Below are 18,240 nucleotides of genomic sequence, written 5' to 3' on the forward strand. Positions count from 1 at the left end.
AATCCATAGAATGAGCCCGTTCAGTAGTGTGCTGGACCTATAAATTTCTTTCTTATCGAACTTTCGAATTGCAGCCTTTGTGTTGTGCTCATAGAGTCCAAATTGTTTCCTTCTTCTAGAATCCTGATGCATTTTTCTTTCTTGCCGTTCTTGAGTTCTAAAGCTGCTACTGTTCCCTCATTTTAAAGGGGGTATCTGGGATGAGAAAACCATGTTGATTCTGCTTTGTCTCACTGCTTCCAACTAATTATTTGACTCCTGCTTCTGTCAGTGTTTTCCTCACTGGCACAGTGACATGGCTTATATGACTCTCTGTACCTTCATTTACGGAACAATGTCTTTTTTCAAATTCCATCCAGAAAATATATAACATCTGGCTACTCTCCCATGTATCAATCCTATTTCATTCTGCTAAGTGAAGCAGCAACCTAGGGAATACAATGAAGAAACTTTTTTTTTTTTTTGGCTTTACAAATCAAAGTCCCTTTACTGACAGAACACATTAAAAAAATGTAATTTAGACTAAGCTCTTCCAGGCTTTTAGCTCTAACGCACCCCTCCTTGGCTCCCCCCCCCCCCCGTTTGTTTACTTATGGGATTTTGTTTTCATTTTTAAAATTGTGGCCCAAAATTACAGTTATAAATATTTGATTTTTGGCAGTTGCCAATCAAGGATGGCGACTTTGTGCCTTAATCTCAGTTGTCTTCCGTTTCATTCTCTCCTTGCATTTTAATTGCCTCTTCTTTGTACAGCTTCTAACTTTTCTTCTGCTCTTGATGATCTTAGAATAATAGAATTGTAGCGTTAGAAAGGACCACGGGCATCATCTAGTCCAACCCCCTGCAGTGCAGGAATCTTTTGCCCAACTTGGGGCTCAAACCCATGACCCTGAGATCCATGGGTCTCATGGGTAAGAGTCTCATGCTCTACCGACTGAGCTCCCTAGGTGGATGTCATCACCCTTTTTTATTCATTCCTGTGCTCTCCCTTTACTGGTGCCTTGATCCGTCAGTTTTCACTTTGGTCATATATCCATTTTGAACTAGATGGGTGATGGCTATGAACTGAAAGCCACCACTTCCCACAGCAGCTTACTTGAAGGTGAGGTGTGATGTAGAGACCATTTCCTTTATGGAAGAAATGGAGGAAGCATTGCTGTTTGTATGCCATCTTTGTTCCATTCACAAAGCCAATACCATCATTGAGACAGGAATGTGTTTCCTACCCTGCTCCCCGCCCCAGAATCTAAGGCAGTGTTTCCCAACCGGTGTTCCGCGGCACACTAGTGTGCCGCGAGACGTTGCCTGGTGTGCCGTGGGAGGGAGGCGGGCGAGTCGGGCGGCGAGAGGCGGGGCGGCAGCGGCGAGGAGAGGCCGCCCAGCGCGGGGCTCTCGCCGTCTGCCTGCCTGGCTGCCTGCGTGGCGCTGACGTCACGGGGCTGTAACGTGCCCCACATAGGCACACGCGGGGCGGCGAGCGAGCTCCCTCCCACATCCCATCGCCGCTCGCTTCGGCCGGCCTACTGTCGCAGGCGGAAGGCCTGCGCATGCGCGAGGTTTTCGCGCCTTCGGGATTCCCTTCACGCCTTCCTGCTCCCGGGTCCTTGAGAGCGCGGGAAGCGGCAGCGCGAGACCGGCGTTGAGCCTGGTAGGTATTGCGCTTGCCAAGGCAGTCATTTGGGAAATGAAAACTTGCAAAGCAAGCAACCAGTTCAATCTGAAGTACGTGTATGCTTAATATCCTGTATCTGAAATCTGTTCTGCCCCCTCCCCCACACTTGGTGCCATTTTCATCTACACATGCAGCAGAGTAAGTTGACCCAGAATAGTACCAATTCAGATGGCAGATGGGAGAATGACAGTGCTGAATGCTTTCCCATGTAGAACAGTCCCTGCAAATAAAAACCTAGCATATTTGGAAGAGGGATGCTAGCCTAACCATTACTTTCTATGCTGTTACTATTTTTTTATTTTTTTTAACATAAGTAAAAAGTGACCTTTCCCCATCTGGCATGGTGGTGTGCCTCGAGATTTTTTTCATGAAACAAGTGTGCCTTTGCCCAAAAAAGGTTGGGAAACACTGATCTTAGGGATCGAAAGCTGCTGTAAACTCTCAGAACTGGCCTTAGATCATTTATAAGGGGTTATGGGGAAGATGGATTCTGAGATTTATAGAGCGATGAGTAGGCAGAAGATTGTACATAGTGATACTAATCTGCATTTAAAAAACAACAACCCTATTTATTAAATCACCGTTTCAAGCATTTTTACAGAGTGGCTGAAAAGGCAACACCTCTTCCCCCTGCTAGAAATACTAAAAATATTGGTATAAGTTGGTCAGTTGTGCAGAGAGAGAGAAGGCTGAACATGGGACTGTACAAACTTGTGTGATATTGAAGGAGATAAATAAAATAGACTGAGGTGTGGATTTAGTTCAAATAGCCATAACTGAGGGATTCTCTTGATAATTAGTCTTTTCCTTAATAATAATGATAAAAATACAGCTTCTTTTTTATCTTTCAAAGAAATACTTGTCAGGTCCTCACTCTGGAAAGCAACTTTGGTTATACAGTATGGAGAAAGTAGTCCTATATTCCATGCAACTGGAATAAAAAAGAAGGAAGTTTCCCACTGAGTTACTAGTGGCTAAATTGCAGCTGAGAACTTCAAAAATACTTGCTATCTTCTCAACAAATAAATCTGATTTCAATTTTGGCAAGTTTATTTTATGATCTACGAACTGCTTAATAAGTTGCAATAGAGTCTGCTAGAAAATTCCCTAGCCTAGTAACACTGAGCCTTGAAATAAGCCTACTAAGTCTGCCTTTGATCACCTTTCCTTCAACAAGAGACCCTGCAAATATATATTACACCACTTAAGTCTATCACATGTTAGATCTCCTGAAACTATAGTGTTACTAGAGAGAGAGAGAATACTTTTAGTGGATGGCTTTTCACCAAGGCCCCAAAAATTCAGCAGAGTTTATGCAGAAACAGGAAATATCATCTTGCCCATGTTGAGATTGGTAAGCAGAGAGTTGCTTTTGTCCTCCCTATTTTTGTTGGTGGTCTTGGCTGTTGGATGAATGCCTGTGAGAAAATAAAATGAGCTAGTTGCATACTGTAGGGTTCACACTTTAGTTACAAATGCAGCTTATTACTCAGTTATGTTCAACAAAACTTTTCTGTTTGTGGTTAAGTAATGCACTTCAGCCTGTATCTAGAGCACAATATCGGGCTTAGGCAGGAGTTTGTGTCTTACGCAGATCAAGTACCTGGCTTGGCTCAGCAGAAGGAGGAAGTGACGGAATACTTGATACTGCAAATTCCAGAAGTTCAAAACCTTGTATTACCCCCCCCCTCCCAAGCTCTCTTTTACAAGCCCTTGTAGTCTCCTAACTCAACATTTTTTGGCTTAGAGGGTTTGAAGCCTGATCCCATAAAAGTGGGCAAAATACAGCCCAAAATAAAAAACATAAGCAAAAAATAAAGGCAACCCTCTTCAAATTAAACCCAAATGGGAGTGCCCAAAGGTGTCCACAAATAATGTGTTGTGGGGGGCACAGCCCTAATTCCTGGTGGGAGCAGGGGCATGTCTAGGGGTTGGCCCCTGCTAAGTGCACAGGCTCAGGAGTGGCACAAAAACCTCACTTCTCCACTCTGGCTTGGAGTGGCTAAGAGCCCACCTGCCCCTCCATGCACTCCACAGGCTGTTTCTCTGCTGCTCTGAGCGAGGGCTCTCTCCCCAGTCAGCCAGTGGTGCTGTTAGAAGTGTGACTTTTTGAGTTTCTAGTCCATGGTTTCTCCCAGCTTCAGAGGCACTGATACATCTCCATGCCAAGGGCACAAGTGTGCCTAGGTATGCCTCTGGGTGAGAGGATGGTGAACTAAACAGGTTACCACTTACCTGCAGTGAAAGGAGCGAGGGGTGAATCTCAGCTGAGAAGACAAAAAGAAAAGCAGTTGTTCAAAATGCTCCAATGATAAGCTTTGCCCAGTCCATACTCATTTCACAGACTGCTCCTCACCTGTATAGGCCGTAGTCTCTCACTGCTACGATGTTCTGGCATAGAAACCCCCTCTGTCTGATCTGTGGGTTAAAGCCAATAGAGAATGGATAATTAGAAAGTATATGGTGGGATTCTGAGGCTGAGTGGTATGTGTCACCCAACCCTTAGAATGCAGCTTGCATTGTAATTACGGTATTACTACAGTGAACTATAGTGTACAATGATAGCATTGTTGAGTACTGGAGGGAATATGGAAGAATAAAAGGTGCATCTGTTAGCAGCAGGGTACTTTCTCACCAGAGAAGATGTTGAGGTTGAAGTATGGGGTTTCTTGTTGCTGCCTAGCACTTTGATTTTGCCTCGCCATGGGGGTGTGTGAGTTGACATTCATGCTGGAGGTGTGAGAAAAGGCAGGAGAAGGCCTGAAAGAAATGGAGAGATGAATGGTGATGAGAAATGCAAATTACTGTGGCAAATAATACTAGTGCCATGGCCTTTTCATGGTCATGTGATAATAGTATCCTGGAGGGAATATCATCCCTCACCCTGGAACTCACCTGAAGAATAAACTTTGAGTGGAACCTGAAGAAGGAGTAGCTGCAAAATAGAACAAAGTATTAAGCCTCAAGTGATTATTGGAGAGTCTGTGGAAAGGTGACAGGAGAAGAACAAAGGTAAGCATGTAGGACTTTACTTTTCTTAGATACAATAATGTATTTGCCCATTTAAAAGAGGGGACAATTTCCCCTCTTGGACATTGAATAAGCTTTGGAGGCTGAATCTTGCACTCTCCTATTCCTGGTCTTCCATTGCCACCTTTTGGTCTTTTGTATTATTTGTAGTCAAAACATATACAGCATTCATAAGAACAGAGTCTGGGATTCTGAGGTATACTATTTCTGATACTGGAGGTATATGCCACTAGCAGCCTTCAATAGTCTTATGCTTCATCAATTTGTCTAAAACACATTTTTAAAGCCATCCAAAGTGCTGACCATTACAACTTTGTCTGGTAGCAAATTCCAGAGTTAAATGATGTACTGTGTGACTAAGTAGTTGTTGTTTAGTCGAGTAGTTGTGTCCGACTCTTTGTGACCCCATGTGTGACTAAGAACTTCCTTTCATCTGCCAAATTCATTATAAAATATCTATTGGCTTCTAGTATTATGAGGAGAAAAACTCTATGCAGCTTCTCCATACCATGCATAAATTTAGACACTTCATTCTCGTCCTTCCACCTTATTCACAATTTCTCTAAACTAACCCCCCCCCATGTAGATTTTCCTCATAAGCAAGTTGCTCCAGTCCCTTGATGATATTCATTACCTTTTTCTTAACCTTTTCCTGTTCTACAATATATTTTTTAAGGTGTGTTACCAGAACTGTGCACAGTATTCTCAAGTATGGTTGCACCATAGATGTGTATAATTGTATTGGATATATCACCCCTTCTCTTACTATCCTGTACAATTTGGCCTCATAGGCATCTCACTGCTCATCTCTTATTCCAGATCGTTTCTGCACAGGTTAAAAAGCAAAAGTACTAATTGATGACCAGTATTGTAATAAAATATAGTGTTATGAAAATTCTATTTATTCTTACTCTCTGTTCCCTCTTTAGCTAGTTACTGATGTAAGTGAGGATCTGTCCTCTTATCCCATGGTTGGTAATCATACTCAGGAGTTTTTGATGAGAAATGTTTTGAAAGTGTTTGGCACTATGTTTGACACTCCCAAAGAACTGAATAATGTTAATGGGACAAGTATTACACTTCTAGTAAACATGCTAGTTTTTATTCAGCAAGTCTTTTTATGTTTGGCAATTCTTCATAATGCTCTCCGCCAGCTTTCCTACAACTGACATTAAGCTAACTGGGCAGTACTATCCTAGATCTCCTTGGATCCCCCTTTTAAAAATTGATGTTACATCGGCGATTTTCCAGTCCTCCAGTGTGGGGGCTGATCTTACAGACAAGTTACATATTTCCAATAAAAGATCAGCAGTTTCACCTTTGAGTTCTTTAAGAATTCTTGAATGGATGCCGTTTGGATATGATAAGTTAATTTGTTTTTAATTTGTCAGTATGGCCTAGGACTTCATCTCTTGTCACCACTATTTCCCTTGGTTCCTCAGGCTCTCTTCCTGAGAAAATTAGTTCAGACATAGTGACCTGCCCTATGTCTTGTGCAATGAAAACCAATGTAAAGCATTCATTCAGCTTGTCTGCAAGCTCCTCTTCCTCCTTTAGCACACCTTTGACTCCTTTATCATCCACAGGTCTAACTGCCTCCCTAGCTGGTTTCCTGCTTCTAATGTATATAAAAATACTTTAGTGTTGCTCTTAGTGATTTTGGTAGTGTGATCCTTGAATTATTTCCCCCACCCCAATCTCTTATTGTCTAGTTGTGTTCCCTACCTTTTATTTGAAGCTATTTCTTACCATTTATAGAGTCAGCTGGGGTCATCCTAGTGGATCCTGTGGCATGCTGGGTACAAGTGAGAAATCTCTGCTTTTTAATATTATCTAGAAAAGTTATTACATGGTAAAATAAGGCAACAACATTATAAACACCTTAATTTTAAATTTTACATTACAATTCAATCTGCACTTGTTATTTATGTGTCCTGTAGGCCTTATCAGACAGATGATATTAACAGCTCCTACTGACCTTGTTGCAGTTATTGCCTTGGTGAGTCCTTGTTGGCAACAGGAGAATAGTTCTTTTGCCATGGCAATGTATTAAGTACTGAGCACTAAGCCTTGATAACACAAAACAGTAAACAGTGTGTGACGAGGACAAGGCTTCTCTTTTCATGGGCATATTATATCAATGGCTCCTGGTTCTCAGAATTCTCTGTGACACTGAGTTTTTGAAGAACAAAAACAACATATCCATCTTATCTTTTCCTTTTCTAGGTAAAGGACAGCAGTGGCGGAGACTCACTTGCCAGTTTGATAGCTGGCTGGCTCTGGAAGAGATGGCATCCATGGAAGATGAGCGACTACGGAGAATAGAGGCACAAAAAGTCCAGGAGTCACTGGTGGGAAGGCTAGATAGGCAAGCAGACAGATAATATCTATGCATTGCCTCTACTAAGAGGTCTAGATTCCTAAACTAGAATTCAATTTTTGATGATAGGATACTGTACAGAGGAAAGATCATAGCATGAAGTGTACTGTGTTTAGAGTTGGAATTTTGTTTTACTTAAAGAGGAAAAAAATAAACTGAAATTCCTCTGGAATTGTGAGCAAATGCCTACATTTTTGCTGTTGTTTTTATAACAATGCCTCACACCTACAACCAAAGAATATGAATTTCCTGATCCACCTACCTGACTACCTCACTGGAGTGCTGGGAAATAGGTTGTGGTGTAACTGCAAAATATGAAATAGGTTACTGTAGAGACAGTAACAACATACTGTGCTAGAGAAAAGATGTTGGTCTGAGTCATTATAAGGAAGGTAATAAATATGCATCTTCAAGGGCCAAAAAGACATGTGCAAACCTTTACCCTGATTTTATAGAGAAATATTTGAGCATATGTTTGTACCTGTCCATCCCTCTCAGGGAAACATGTTGGATTGCATGTGTGTACATGTGCAAAGGCATTTTTTAGATAGGTAAGTAGCCACTTATTGCTATGTGTTCAGGGCCAGAACACATGCATTCACATGCTCATAAACAAACAGATACACTGTAATGTGAACATTTGCTCAAGGGCATTGATGCATGCCTACAGAGGCCCCATCTTTCTACCTACCTCTGGGTGATGGGTGTGTGACACCGACTGGCCTCGGAGTGCTGTTTCTGCAGCAAATTGAAATGAATTTTGTTCAGTCAGGGTCAAAGGCATGTGACTGTGCCCCAGATGTTTTGCTGCCCTGTGGCCTCAAACTCAGCTCTATCGTTTTGCCACAGATACGTTGGTTGGTGTCTACATTTTATGTGCTGCAGTTCCTGGCAAATGTTCCAAGAAGGCAGAACTAACACACTGACCTGCTACTCTGGCGGTGTCTCGGAAAAGCCTGTTGAGAGAAAAGGGTGGGTTTGCAGGACCAAATGCAAATATAAGTAACCTGCAGGGAGGTTGATTCACTTTTCCCATCCCAACATTGACAAAGGCACGGAGGAGCAGAACTTGTTTCTACCAGCAGATGGTGTCTGGAACTCAATCCCCAAAAATGTGATTTGTTTCCAGCAAAGGGCTCCTACCTTCATGTTGTTACACTTTTTCTTCAGTTCCCTGTTCTCTCTCCGTATTGCTTCCAAATTCCTAAGCCAAGGGGAGTAAGGGGAAAGAAATGGAAGATAGGTGGTCTGACTAATTATATTGCATTGCCTTACATTAATACATTATATTACATCCAGTTATACTGTTGACCCTTTAGGCAAGAACATTTTGGCAGAGAGATGTGGGATGTATGTCTGTGGGGTCATGCAGACCAATAGTTCCATTTCACATTAACATGTCATAATATCTAGTACTAATGGAATAGGAATATGGTCCTTTTAAAATAACAGTATACATATTTATCCCCATTTGGTTGCTTTATGTGTATAATGTTAATGCAGGAGCTCACTCCACCCCTTACCAGGATTCTGCCATCAATCAATAATAAAAGAGTTGCTTACAAATTAAACGAGAATTCAAGAATATTTCATATGAACCTTCTTTATATTGTTTTCAGGAGGGGGAATAGGGAGATAATGACTGGCCCAAGATTACCAAGTGAGTCTCAGGACTAAACAGGGATTTGAACTTAGGCTTCTGCAATCCTAGTTCAACACTTCGATGGTCTTCCTCATGACGGCTCTACTAAATCCTGCAGCTACAACTAACACTGTTTGCCTTAGTTCATGGGAACACAACCTGCTTTTCTTGGATAGTTAGTTTCTGGTGAGCTTCCTGAAGAGCTCCCTCTGCTTTTGAAGCATTGTGTTTGTAGAAAGAAACTAAAAGCTCCATCTGGCCCTTCTGGAACATGCACACCTAGGAAGAGAAACGAAGGGAATGAAATAAAAGGATTGAAAAGCATGTGGGGGCAACCCAGTCTGATGGGCGGGGTAAAAATAATAAAGTTAATATTATTATGTGGTCAAATTTGGGGACTGTGACTTGCTTCAGGAGATCAGAAATGGAATATGGGTCCTTTCAACTCTAGGGAACATACTAGACAGGAAGCAAGTGGCATAGTGCAGTGGTACAGCATTTGCCTTACATATAGATGGTCACAGGGTAAATGGAGCAGTGACCCACTCACTTCAGTCTGTCCTCAGTTAGTCCCCACTTGCCTACCTCCTTACAACCAGCCCTGTGAGTGGTACTGGCTGTCAGCTTCCTCCTCCTTGGACTCAGTTTTACCCTTGTGCAACTCGACAGGGAGAAAGACAGGAACAAAACCAGAATTAGTGGGCTCTGTCTGTCTTAGGTTCCACCTATGGTGGACCTCTTTGCCTGCTGCCCTGCCATTCCCAATGGGCACCAGCCACCACAGGACACAGGTTCAATGTCTACTAATCAGAGTAGACTGGGCTAAATGAAAGAGTTGTCGGACTTAAGGTTATATAGTTTTGCATGTTCACTCCAGTCATATGAGATGCACATCATGTTGCACAAGCGACTCAGAGTTTGTGCTAATGGCTGTAATTGAACAAAGTGATAAGAGTCCCTAAATTGTTTTTTAACTCTGAGAAATTAAGAAACAACCCATGAGTTTGCTAGGGGGAGCTTTTAGAAAGGAAAATTGACAGAAAACTCTGGCATATGTGCCTAGCCTTTGCCTGCTAATACTTTGAGGGAGCTGAAAGCTTGCTGCAGTCAAACAGTTGGCTAAAGGTAAGTACGAATGACAGGGTATCTACCACGTACTTGAAGTGCAAAATAAAGACACAATAACAACTTTGGAGATAAAACTCCTGTTTCAAAAATGTTGGAAAAACATGTTGCAAAAGTGTATCAAGTCGATAGACATCTGAGGTACTGTGGTGGGCATGCAAAGCTAGTGGAGTGCAAAGGGGAAGGTCAGAAATGGAGAGCTTCCTGAAAATATTGGAAATGCAGCAATTACAATATTCACCTACCTGAAATTACTAGATAGAGAGACACCCTTTACACTTGTGGCACCCTGTTTTTAGAATTCTCTCCCATGGTCAGCTTTCCCGGCATCTACATTGCCATATTTTCAGCAGCAGGTGAAGACCCTTTAATTTTTACAGGCCTTATAAATGTTTTCACTGTTTTAAATACTGCTTGATTCTACTGTTTTATCACTGTTTTCATTAGACTATTCTTTTGTTGTTTTTAAAAATACTTGTAGACTACCTTAGGAACTTTGTTGTTGAAGGTGTGATATATACACATTTCCCAAATAAATAAATACCTTTATTATTGTCACTACAGTAATATCCACCAATGAGAAGTAGTATCTTGCTCAGGGGAGGGAGTAGTAGTATATTGCTCAGGGTAATTACCAAGGCTTGTGAGATATACATAAAATGGCAATCCTGGCAGATTTTAATGTTCAGGTGCTGCTGATTCTGCTGAAATTCTATCTGATTATTAACTAGTTGGTCTGTATATTTATATGGCTCTTTTATCTAGATTTGTTATAGTAATTAATTAGCTAAGTTGGCAAAGAGGACCACTATTATTATTAACCCTTCCCCAGATTGGTTATTAACTACTCCTATAAATGACCTTAGATTTAACCCCACCCCCATAGCCCCAAGCTATTGGAAATGGGGTGAAATGTAACTTCTTTTCAAATCATATTCTTTGTTTATTAGGCTAGGAAATTAAGCTGCTACAGCTGCTTCCAGACTTGCTATTTTGCAGCAGGATTCAATCGCATATAGTATTAGCAAATCCAGGTTGCTCAGTGTTTAGTTTACTTAACACAAGCCTATTTTTAAAGAACAAGCTTTTGAGGGATAAGGAAAGTGATAAAACATGTACTGGAAAGTGAGAGATATTTGCTTGGTATAACCTCCCTACAAACAAATTGGAATCAATGTTCATTATGCAGCCAGTTTCACAGAACCTCCCTGAAAACATTGCGCAAACAAATGAGATCAATGCTCAATAAACAAGTTGCCTGAAGCAATTTTGGTTTCTTCTTGTTTGCAGGAAGGACCCCTTAAACATACTTCTGAATACATTTTCATCATACACTTCTCCCACTATCTTTAAGCTAACCTGCCTTTTCTGACTGGATTGCAGACACTGTTTTTAAGCTAACCTGCTTTTTCTCAGAGACCCACAATTCCACAAATTCACTCCATGTTTCTTGACTGTCACCAGCATTTTAGGACCTATGAGACAATGCTCACAGGGATGTCATTCTTACCTGAGATAGATGGGTGATATGGTTGAGAGCAGTTTCAACAGGACTTTTGAAAAACTTTTTTTCATCTTCTTTCATCTGTAGATCAGAAACACAAAGAGGACAAGATAAGGCCCAGACTCTTTATTATCTTCCAAAGAGGCAAAGCAAACTGAGATATTCTAGGTTTAATCAGCTGGTAATGTATTGAAGAGACTGATGTTCAAATCCCTTGTACAAACCATGGCTAAGTGTGAATGCACAAGCATGCAAGCATTAACAGCAGAGTTACTTCATTCATTCCCTGGCCCTGCTGCACACACCTGCATGTTTTCACAGCAAAACACATGGCCACTTTACTGTTTCTTCAGAAAACCTGAATTGATGTTAGCTCCAATTGAGCACTAAAAAGCGGGTTTTCACAGGGAAAGGAAAGCTTCAGGGCAAAAATAACTAACACTAGGACATAGAGCTTTTAAGCATGGACTTGTGACTGGAAAGAGTAGGGCAAAAAGGTAAGTAAGAATATGGATTGAAACTACTTTGCAAATTAAAAGTGCATTTTACATACTGGATTTTAATTGCATCCCCAGATGGGTGTACTGTTCAGAGAAACAAACTAAGAGGAAGGTGGGTTTGGCAAACCCTCAACATGATCAACTCCCGCCCAGAAACCTATGTCCCTACTGTGGAAGGACATATAGATCCAGAATTTGTCTCCACAGTCACTTACGGACTCACTGTTAAGACCATATTCATTGAAGACAATCTTACTGGGCTACCTTGGTCAGTCCAACTCCTGCCAGTCCCCAGCCCTGTATTAACAGCTAATTAAATGAGACAAGTGTTTTCAAAATTGTAACATTTTAGCCTTATAAGAAATAACTCCATACATTAGCCAAAATGGATGTGGTACAACTAGAACATCTGTGTTTCAGAAAGTCCATGAAAACAAAGGAGAATATAAGATTCTGCTTTCGAAAAACTACAACTTACATTATTATTGAGAAACAAGTATTTGCAGCTGGTTCCACATGATGGGCATTTATCTGTCAGGATTAAAATGCAAAAGGTGTTAGAATAATATGTGGAAATTTATTATAAATAATATAAAAGTTCTTATATCAGAAGATGGGTCCAATTATGAACCAATCTTCAAATTTGTTAGATCAGAGGTGACCTATATAGTGAGTTCCAAATGTGAGTCCCATTATCCATGTTCATGGGAGTTGGGAATCCAGTAATATATGGAGGGTACCATGTTGGCTTCCCTTGCATTAGATGGTCTTTAAAAAGCAGATTTGAAAATTTTAGTATTTCTGACTGCTGGCTTTTGATCAGTCAAGTTCTGTTGTACAGCTGACAAATCAAACATGAGCAATATGTTTTCATGTGCAGGATGCAAGAAACTCATAGGAAAGTTCACTACCTAGTCATCTTCTGAAGGTGTGTGTAGGAAGGCAGCATTGGTGACTGAATGTTGCATCCCAGACATGGTATAAACATCACGCTGTTACTCTTACCTGTACCAGCACATTTTTTGCAAAATATGTGTCCACAGCTGGTGACGTAATAGTCAGATGCGTCCTGGATAAAGCACTGATTGCAATGAAACCAGTCCATGTTGCAAGAAGGACAGGTGAGGCAGAGGTCCTCCCTCAGCTTCTGTTAAGAAAGGTGCAGTATATAAGGAGGATATGTCAATTTTTACCAGTCCATGGCACATTTAAGACCCATTGATTTCAATGGAATAGTTAAACTTAATCCCTTCCCTTTGAATAGGTTCAGAAAATCACAGGATTTAAAACTGTAGCAGTAAAGAAGAAAATATTATGAGATGCAATTCTACTGCACTCTTAGCCAAGAGTCCAGTACTTTGTGGCCACCACCATAAGACAGAAACGTGAATCTGAAGTGCAGATCCTCATGGTTGTTTTTTTTTAACAGCAACACTATCCTCCTGCTTTGAAATGACAGTTCACATCTGTTTTGTCATATTGATTTTTCTTTCCACAGTGGTGCTGCAACAGAGGCAACCAGATCTATAATTTTTATGGTGTCATTTGTTTGCATTGGTGAAGCAGCAGCTTTTTCTGGCCTCAGCACCAGATTTAGGGTTGGTTTGGGCAGTTGCCCCGTGTAGGGTACTGAGCCAGGGGACACAAAATCAAGAAAATCAGTAATTGAGAAGATCCATTTGGGGGCACCAAATTTTGGGCTCAGTCAGGGCACCATATTACCAAAGTCCACCCCAGTGGCATGCAAAATTCACGAGCAGATTGATGGGTCTCTGTGCCTCATAACTATGGTTTTTGGGTTGTTGTTGTTTGCACCACTGGCGTATCAATCTCTACAGCCACAACAGGTGCTTCAGCCTTTCAACAGTTTTTGATTTCACCCCAAAAGGCATGCTTCTCCACTGTGACATATGGATGGCAACAAACACTGGGTCTATGACTTTTACAATGTAGCCCATGGACCTGAATGCATGGTTAGGATTTGACAGTGGATTTGAGGTACCGTAATGTGCAACAATGTGGATCCAGATTCATTTTTTGCACCACACTGATGTGCCAGTGTGCTGAAACCATTATTTTTTTACTGTTCAATCTGAAGAGTGTGATTTGATGGTAGATTTCGGAGGGCGAAATCCAAAATATACATGTTTTCACACACTTACAACCTGGTGTGTTTGATCGATTATTTTTTACTATGCGAGTCAATGGATACAGATATGAGTGGCGATTTGGTGGCAGGATCTGTATCTTGGATTCATGTTTCTGCGCCATGGAAGCACCTTAGGTGCATTTAGGTCTGTGCTTTTATAGTGCAGTCCCTGGAAAAGGATGTTGAAAATGGTTTGAGGGTGTTTTTTTGTGGCCTGCACACAAAAATCAAATGAATTTAGGAGGATCCACCTGTTTTATGCACACAATAGATTAGTATTAGTCTTTTAAGTGTATGTTGTGTCTCCTAAAACGGACTAAAAGGGACAACTGTCTGAAAGCAGGGACAATTTATGGTATCAGGGGCAGGTACTAGAAAATAGGGACTGTCCCTGCCATCCAGAGACAGCTGGAGGCAAATTCCTATTGAGAACAAGAAAGGAAGAACATGACTTAAAGGAAGTGCTGAAGGAATCCACATTTTGAAAGCAGCTTTCCCAAAATTTCTAAGTGAAGGAGGGTCAGGGACCAGGGTCCCACCCCCACTAATAAAAAGGATTTTCACCAGCTCCTTCATTACCTCTTTTCTTTCTACCCCCACTCTTCTAACCCGCCTGTTTTTCATGCAGCGATTGCCGTCTGAAAAGTCAATTACAGTACTGTATAAAATTCTCAAATTTATAATTCAAGGCAGGCTCGCTTCACACGCCCATAGGCAAGGCAAGTTCCTAACCCGGCCGCTGCCTGTTTCCCGCCTTTTTCTCGAGACTACTTGGCCGCCTCGCGCTGAGCGAAAAACGACCGTTAAAAAAGGCGGGAAACGGGTTGCCGGGGGAGTGGGGGAGCGCGAAGGAATCCGGCGCGAGGACTGAAGGGGATTAAGGAGAAGAGGGGGAGGGGCGCAGATGGCGGGCGGCGTTGTGGCTCTGGAGAAGCAGGCGTATAAAAATGGCGGGGTGGGGTGGGTGAGGAAGGGGCTTTTTTGGGTAGGAAGGGGGATACTGTGTGAAAAAAGGAATGGAGGCGAGGAGAGAGTTTGGGGAATCTGAAAGTGGGCTCCGAGAGTAGGTGAGGACGGGCAGGGAGTTTCTGAGGTAAAAGTGGGTGGGATTCAATTTAGTATTACTCAAGAGTTGACCCGCTGAAAACGATGAACAACTTGTGCCCATTAATTTCCATGAGTCCCCCTCCCCACTCTCTGAGTTTGGTTCATGGTCCAGCTGGGGTTTGAATGGGGGCGGGACACGTTTCTGGTCGCTATTTTTCTTGCCCTTAAAGGCATAATATCTGCGCCAGCTCAGTGGGCAATTTTGTGGTGCCTCGTTGGTGAGAAAAAGCAAAGGGGTTTCGGCACGGGTTGTGCATCTTCCAGCTCAACCTCCTCGCTGGCTCCTTGGATCTGTCCTTGGGTTAGCTGTAGGGGAAATGGTCGACACTTGTCAGTAAGCTGCACAGGGAGATCCAGCAGATCCAAGCATTTCCAACCCGATTTTTCTTTGCCTCAGGAAGCTGCGCTGCTGGAATCTCCTGCTGCTTAATAAGAGAAACCTGCCAAAATACTTTGGAGGAAGTGAGGAGCAGTAAGGGGATAAAATGGCTTTTGAGGGCCGTAGATGCAGCAGGAGTCTAGAACAGGGAGGAGAACCTAAATCTGGAGGGTTTGGGATCCTAATCTGTGGAGCTGTGGTCCTTTTAAACTGATACCAGAAGGAGGCAGAACCAGCAAGGCCAGGATGGATTTTATTTCATAGAATTAATACACCATTTGATTGTTTAAAAAAACCACAACAACCCTCAAAGCAGTTTACAAAAAGGTAATCCGGTAAAATGAAGACGAATTCACAACCCTACTTTAAAACATAAATTAAAATACTAAAACAGATTAAAATTGCAGTGCTTCAATTTTCCAAGCATCTGGGTAGGTGTGTCTAAACTGGAATGTTTTTAGCAGGTGCTGGAAAAGAGTACAGGAAAGGCGCCTGCTTGATGTCAATTGGCAGGGAGTTCCAAAGTGTCACTGCCACGCTAAACAATTGAGCTCTTACAAATGCGGAGCGGGGATTATGTGGCACCTGTGGCAGTGCCAATTCTGCCGATTGAAGCGGCCAAGTAGATGCTTGAAGGGTATGATCTCAGAGATAAACTGGTCCCAAGTTATTCAGGGCTTTATATGCTAATATGAATATGCCTTGAGCTTGGCTCGGTAGCAAATCAGTAGCCAGCGCAGATCCCCGAGCGCAGGTGCTATATGCTGACAAGGCCTTGCCCCTGTCAGCAATTGTGCTGCAGCATTCTGCACCAACTGCACCTTCTGAATCAAGCGCAAGGGAAGCCCCACATAGAGCACATTGCAGCAATCCGGTCTTGAAGTAACCAACGTGTGAACTACTGTGGCAAGGCCTCATGGCCCAGGAATGACCGTAGCTCTCTAACCAGGCACCATGGGGGTAGCCAGGGTTTGTTTTAGGGGGGCAGCCATCATGCTGGGCGGAGGGGGCAAACCCAAGATATCTGCAATGCAATTGGTCAGTTAGTTAAGTATTTTTATTTCTTTACACCCATGCCGGTCGCAGTTGCTAAAATGCACTTCTAGCCACTGTGGAGTCTCCAAATCAGAGAACTGGATCCAGAAGCACTCTCAAACTATAGGGAGCAGTTGAATCCTAGTTACCATAAATTTTGAGATGGGGATGTGGAAGGAAGGAATTAGTCATGAGATGTTTACTGCAGTTTTGCTTCATGTCAGTTCCACTTTGATCTTGTTATTCCCCTTTTTCTTTCGTTCACGTGACTGCCTTAGCCCACAACTCTAATGGATTGTCGTGCAGTCGCTGCTGCTGCTGAGTCCCCACACCCTCCTGCTTTTTCTCATCCTCTGCTGTTATCTTCTCTCCTTCCCAGCCCTGACCTTTGCTCTAGCCTGTTCCTGCTGAGATGACGATAAAAAAGAGTCAAGGGTGCTCCCCAAAGGCTGGACTTCACCCCCACATTGCAGGAGAACGTGCGAGATCAGCAGAGATAGCAGAGGGAGAAATGTGCCAAGCAAGGCGAAGTGGGGACATTGAACAGAAGGTGCGGGGGAAGAAGGAAGAGGAATAGTACACAGGAAAAGTGGGGGCACACAAAATCCTGTCATTCTGGTCCTTTTTTTTCCTGTTGTCAAGTCTCTTTTCTGATTTTCCAGGTCTGGAAGTTGAGGGGCTTCCAAAAAAACAGGTCCATCATGGAGCAAAATTGGCACTCCTGCCCCTTTTACAAGGGGATTACAGTATATTGGCGGTGCACACACACATCAAGCTGAGTAGGGAGAAAGATTAAGATCGTTAATAGATGCTATTGAGCAATAAACAGATAAACTGAAGCATCACCACAGTGAATGGTAGCGGCCCAGGGGAGCAGAGGCGGAGGAACCTGTTTCCGGAAACATCGCTATTATTTGCAGAGAACAATTTTGTCGGTGTGTGCCCTTACCAAAAGGCTTGGAGTGAATGTCAGCACAGGGTACTTTACAAGACTTGGCGGGGGTGGGGGGGTGGGATGAACCTAAACTGATGTTCTTGCAATCTGAAACGTAACAAGAGGGAGCCACAGTTGCAGGGGTGGAGGAGGAAAAGAAGAGATTGGTAAAGCTCTGGATTGGATATGAGTTTTGTGAGGAAATCCAGCAGCGTGTAAACTTGGCATTGCGTGCTTACAGTATTGCAGAAAAGTATTGGGGTTAACTAAAGGAAAGCTTTATTTTTAAAACTTACATCCCGGTCTTGACTATGCTACCACCCAGTGGATTTGTAACTGGCTGACTGACTGAACCCAAAGGGTGCTCATCAATGGTTCCTCTTCATCCTGGAGAAGAGTGACTAGTGGGGTGCTACAGGGTTCTGTCTTGGGCCCGGTCTTATTCAACATCTTTATCAACAACTTGGATGATGGACTCAAGGGCATCCTGATGAAATTTGCAGATGACACCAAACTGGGAGGGGTGGCTAACACCCCAGAGGACAGGATCACACTTCAAAACGACCTTGACAGATTAGAGAACTGGGCCAAAACACTTGCACTTGGGCAAAAAAAAATGAGAGGCACAAATACAAGATGGGGGACACCTGGCTTGAGAGCAGTACATGTGAAAAGGATCTAGGAGTCTTGGTTGACCACAAACGTGACATGAGCCAACAGTGTGACGCGGCAGCTAAAAAAGCCAATGCAATTCTGGGCTGCATCAATAGGAGTATAGCATCT

General features: G+C 42.6%; 1 protein-coding gene and 2 long non-coding RNA genes across 7 annotated transcripts; 2 read left to right on the forward strand and 1 right to left on the reverse strand.

Moving 5' to 3' along the window:
- Positions 1 to 69: 69 nt before the first annotated feature.
- RNF212B (ring finger protein 212B) lies at positions 70 to 12,995 on the reverse strand. Of its 5 annotated transcripts, XR_014213331.1 has the most exons (15): positions 12,859 to 12,995; positions 12,332 to 12,384; positions 11,360 to 11,434; positions 8,226 to 8,286; positions 8,010 to 8,038; positions 7,774 to 7,820; positions 7,345 to 7,387; positions 6,957 to 7,062; positions 6,452 to 6,497; positions 4,568 to 4,607; positions 4,308 to 4,432; positions 4,029 to 4,090; positions 3,908 to 3,939; positions 2,938 to 3,090; positions 70 to 428 (listed from the first exon to the last, which is right to left on the reverse strand). XR_014213331.1 is itself a non-coding variant. In XM_082197905.1 (14 exons), exons 3-14 carry the CDS (start codon positions 11,422 to 11,424, stop codon positions 3,054 to 3,056), a joined length of 693 nt encoding a protein of 230 aa, XP_082054031.1. In that variant the 5' UTR covers positions 11,425 to 11,434; positions 12,332 to 12,384; positions 12,859 to 12,995; the 3' UTR covers positions 2,227 to 3,053. The 5 variants fall into 5 exon arrangements, 4 of the variants coding, with proteins under 4 accessions (XP_082054031.1, XP_082054032.1, XP_082054033.1 ...); XM_082197905.1 differs by lacking the exon at positions 70 to 428 and having other exon boundaries at positions 2,227 to 3,090; XM_082197906.1 differs by lacking the exon at positions 70 to 428 and having other exon boundaries at positions 2,227 to 3,090; positions 6,957 to 7,014; positions 12,859 to 12,988.
- Positions 789 to 2,627, forward strand: LOC309518143. The gene is made up of 2 exons (XR_014213354.1): positions 789 to 1,251; positions 2,091 to 2,627. It is a non-coding gene; the product is annotated as an uncharacterized lncRNA (long non-coding RNA).
- A 1,877-nt stretch (positions 12,996 to 14,872) lies between the features above and the next one.
- On the forward strand, positions 14,873 to 17,758 carry LOC309518130. The gene is made up of 4 exons (XR_014213337.1): positions 14,873 to 15,095; positions 15,507 to 15,815; positions 16,903 to 17,073; positions 17,186 to 17,758. It is a non-coding gene; the product is annotated as an uncharacterized lncRNA (long non-coding RNA).
- The last annotated feature ends 482 nt before the right edge of the window (positions 17,759 to 18,240 follow it).

The sequence above is a fragment of the Podarcis vaucheri genome (assembly GCF_965113315.1).
Source record: "Podarcis vaucheri genome assembly, chromosome: 13".
Classification (NCBI taxonomy): Eukaryota; Metazoa; Chordata; class Lepidosauria; order Squamata; family Lacertidae; genus Podarcis; species Podarcis vaucheri.

Bases quoted from the DNA above. Each gene is read 5' to 3' on its own strand.
- RNF212B (XM_082197905.1), bottom strand. From the start codon at position 11,424: ATGAAAAAAAGTTTTTCAAAAGTCCTGTTGAAACTGCTCTCAACCATA. The intron at 8,039-8,225 runs GTAGGAGCCCTT...TTCTCTCAACAG, and splicing joins AAAAGTGTAACAACATGAAG to GCTTTTCCGAGACACCGCCA. The intron at 6,498-6,956 runs GTGAGTCTCCGC...ACTTGTACCCAG, and splicing joins GCCAGCTATCAAACTGGCAA to CATGCCACAGGATCCACTAG.